At 49.5% G+C, this 3,156-nt stretch overlaps 1 protein-coding gene across 1 annotated transcript in view; it reads left to right on the top strand.

Moving 5' to 3' along the window:
• The first annotated feature begins 581 nt into the window (after positions 1-581).
• MDN1 (midasin AAA ATPase 1) overlaps positions 582-3,156 on the top strand; it is a 176,290-nt gene continuing 173,715 nt past the window's right edge. Inside the window, exon 1 of the mRNA XM_037730790.1 lies at positions 582-873. Coding sequence (XP_037586718.1) covers positions 772-873 — 102 coding nt within the window. The 5' untranslated portion in view covers positions 582-771. The remainder of the gene's footprint in view (positions 874-3,156) is intronic.

The following is a 3,156-nucleotide window of genomic DNA, read 5'->3' on the forward strand; positions in this document are numbered from 1 at the left end:
CAGCTTTTTTTTTTTTAGACAGAAAAGTCTGCTCTGTCCCCCCGCTGGAGTGCGGTTGGGCGATTTCGGCTCAGTGTAACCTCTGCTTTCTGGGTTAAAGCGATTGGCCTGCCTCAGTCTCCTGGGTAGTTGGGATTACAGGCGCGCCACCATGCCGGGCTAATTTTTGTATTTTTAATAGAGACGGGGTTTTGCCATGTTGCCCAGGCTGGTCTCAAACTGGTAACATCAAGTGATCTGCCCGCCTCGGCCTCCCAAATTGTTGGGATAAAGACATGCGCCACCGCATCCGGCCGAGAATCAGCTTTTCTTTCACATCTGATCTTTCCGGTGTTCAGGCAGAGGGAAGGCACCGTGGGCTGATAATCACAGGCCCGTGGAGCCTCCCTTTTCTTCCCGGCCAAGCGCACTATTTTCTCTGTTTCGCCACGTGCTGTGTTCGCGAGCCCCCCCCATCACTCAAGAATCAAAACCGCCTGGATTTTTGCCTCCATTTCCCTCCCGGAAATGGCGGGACATTAAAGACCGGAGTTTCCGCCGCAGAGGGGGCGGGGCCGGGAGGGCGTCGCGTTGAGGTCCCGAACTGATGACGTCAAACGCCGTGTGTTCACCCACGTGTGCTGCAGCTCTCCAGGTGTCGGCGCTGGAGTCGAGGGCGGCTGTCCTGGGGGCGTAGTCGGTGGTTGCTCGGGCACTGGGGCCCCGGCGGCTTGGGGACGCTGGCCGTGAAGCAGGGAGCGCAGGTGGCCGCTCGGTTGAGGGCCCTGGGTCATGGAGCACTTCTTGATGGAGGTGGCGGCCGCGCCGCTGCGGCTAATCGCAGGCAAGAATGAGAAGAGCCGCAGTGAACTGGGCAGGTTCCTGGCCAAGCAGGTAAGACGAGAGAAGGGAGAGGGAAAGCGCCGGAGCGACCGAGTCGCCCCCATCGCAGGCTTCCTGCCCTCCCCCGCGGAGACTCACCGCTTTAAGTGGGGAGTGGTGCGGCCAACCTGGCCCCCTCCTCTGAGCTGGCGAGTCGAGGAGGTTTCCTAGTGTGTTTGAGGCGATTGGATGGAGTCTTTTGTTTTTATCTGGGGGAGCCTTCTAGTGCCCTTCCCACCACCCCTCACCCCATGCAAGCGCTTTGGCTGCATGTGGCAGAGGTGGCCTTCCGAAAGGAATACGGTTTGTTTTTCTGAAATTGTGGTTGCTTTTCTGCCGTTTTGACACGTGTACGTATTACCTAAGTGTGCGTAGTCCAGCCACTCCTGTTAGTTTGGGTGAACCATTGACAAATCTTGATTGCATTCCTGCTGTAAGGGACGGGGTGGCGCTGTGAGAAAGTGGATAGATAAACTCTTTACGATCTCTGCCATCAGGGAAATTCGCATCTATTTTTGGAGACAGTTCGTAAACACTTAAAACAGCTGAAGGGCAAAGCAAGAGAGCGAATGCTGTTAGTAATTAACCATACAAATTATGAGGTGAACTAGAGTTTTCTGGGAAATGGGTCTTCGGGCTCTTAAGAACCTTCTCGTTGACTCCCTCTACCTGAGTTGACTCTCTCTTATCACACATCTTTTCAGTTTGTTTTAATTTTCCATTTTATGCTTCCCCACCCCCAATGCCTGTAAGCTTCTTGAGAGTAGAAAATGTGTCTATTTTTGTATCTGCATTATCCAGAACTCACTGATTGAATGACAATAATGCATTGCCTACGTGTATATTTCATTGCTTAGAAAGCAACAGTAGTATTTTGAGTGAGAGACCGAGGGACTTGTGCAATCTGGAGGCGCAGAGCAGCTAACGCTGTCTGTATAATAATGACAACAAATTTAATGTAAGAAGAGGAGTCGCATATGTCACCGAGATTTCTGGCCCTGTGGTTAGTGAAGTTGGAATGAAGGGAATTACACTAATGGAAAGTTCTAGAAAGAAAACTGAATTTTGGTGGGTCCAGCTAAGGAAGGAGATAATCAGTTTAGATTAGCTAAGCCTATAAAAGGCTCCTGCATTGTAATATTGTTGCTAGAGGTGCTTTTCTATACGTGGGCTTAGAACTTAGAACACAGGTTCTGAATTTGGGGTTTATGGAACGCCTTCGGGGCATTTATGACTCCCTACCACTGCATGTGATTATAAAATCGGCGTTTATGTATTGAGGATGGCTTGGAAAAATGGTTTGTACCCTTTATTATATAAGGTTTTAGAAACTCTGACTTATTGAAATGTAAGAACCAACCACTCATGTACATTTTGAGAATTTTATAGTAATGTTACTGACCTAGGAAGTTACTAGAAAGTTAGTTGATATAGGCTGGTTGCAGTGGCTCACACCTGTAATCTCAGCACTTTGGGAGGCCGAGGCAGGCAGATCACCTGAGGTTGGAAGTTCGAGACCAACCCCCCAACATGGAAAAAACCCGTTTCTACTAAAAATACAAAATTTGAGACAGAGTCCCACTCTGTCACCCAGGCTGGAGTGCAAGATTTGCTGACTGGCAATTGGTTGAGTTTATTTAAATCCCTGGAATCAATAGAACGCAGTGTCTGGGTTAAGATAGGGGTATGGAGACCAGGATTCAAACAAGTGTCCCACCTCATCTTCCCAAGTACCTGGGACTAATTTTTGTACTTTAATAGAGACAGGGTTTCACCACGTTGGTTGGTCTGGTATCGAACTCCTGACCTCAGTCCTCACAAATGGCTGGGATTACTTTGGTGAGCTGCCATGCCCAGTCTTTCCCGAAGTATTTTGTTTGTTTGTTGCTTTTTTTTTTTTAGTTTTTTGAGACAGAGTCTAGCTCTGTAGCCCAGGCTGGAGTGCAGTGGCAGGATGTCAGCTCACTGCAACCTCTGCCTCCCAGGTTCAAGTGAGTCTTCTGCCTCAGCCTCTTAAGTAGCTGGGACTACAGGCACGCACCACCACACCCAGCTAATTTTTGTATTATTAGTAGAGACAGGGTTTTACCATCTAGGCCAGGCTGGTCTCCAACCCCTGACCTCGTGATCCACCAGCCCAGGCCTCCTAAAGTGCTGGAATTACAGGTGTGAGCCATTGAGCCCGGCCTCCTGAAGTGTTTTTTTGATGTGTCTCCAGCCCAATTGTTCTGGCGGGGGTGGGGGTGGGTGGGCAATTTTGCTCCCAGGGACAAGTCTGGAGACTTTTTTTTTTTT

The sequence above is a fragment of the Cebus imitator genome, unplaced genomic scaffold, assembly GCF_001604975.1.
Source record: "Cebus imitator isolate Cc_AM_T3 unplaced genomic scaffold, Cebus_imitator-1.0 Scaffold359, whole genome shotgun sequence".
In the NCBI taxonomy this organism is placed as follows: Eukaryota; Metazoa; Chordata; class Mammalia; order Primates; family Cebidae; genus Cebus; species Cebus imitator.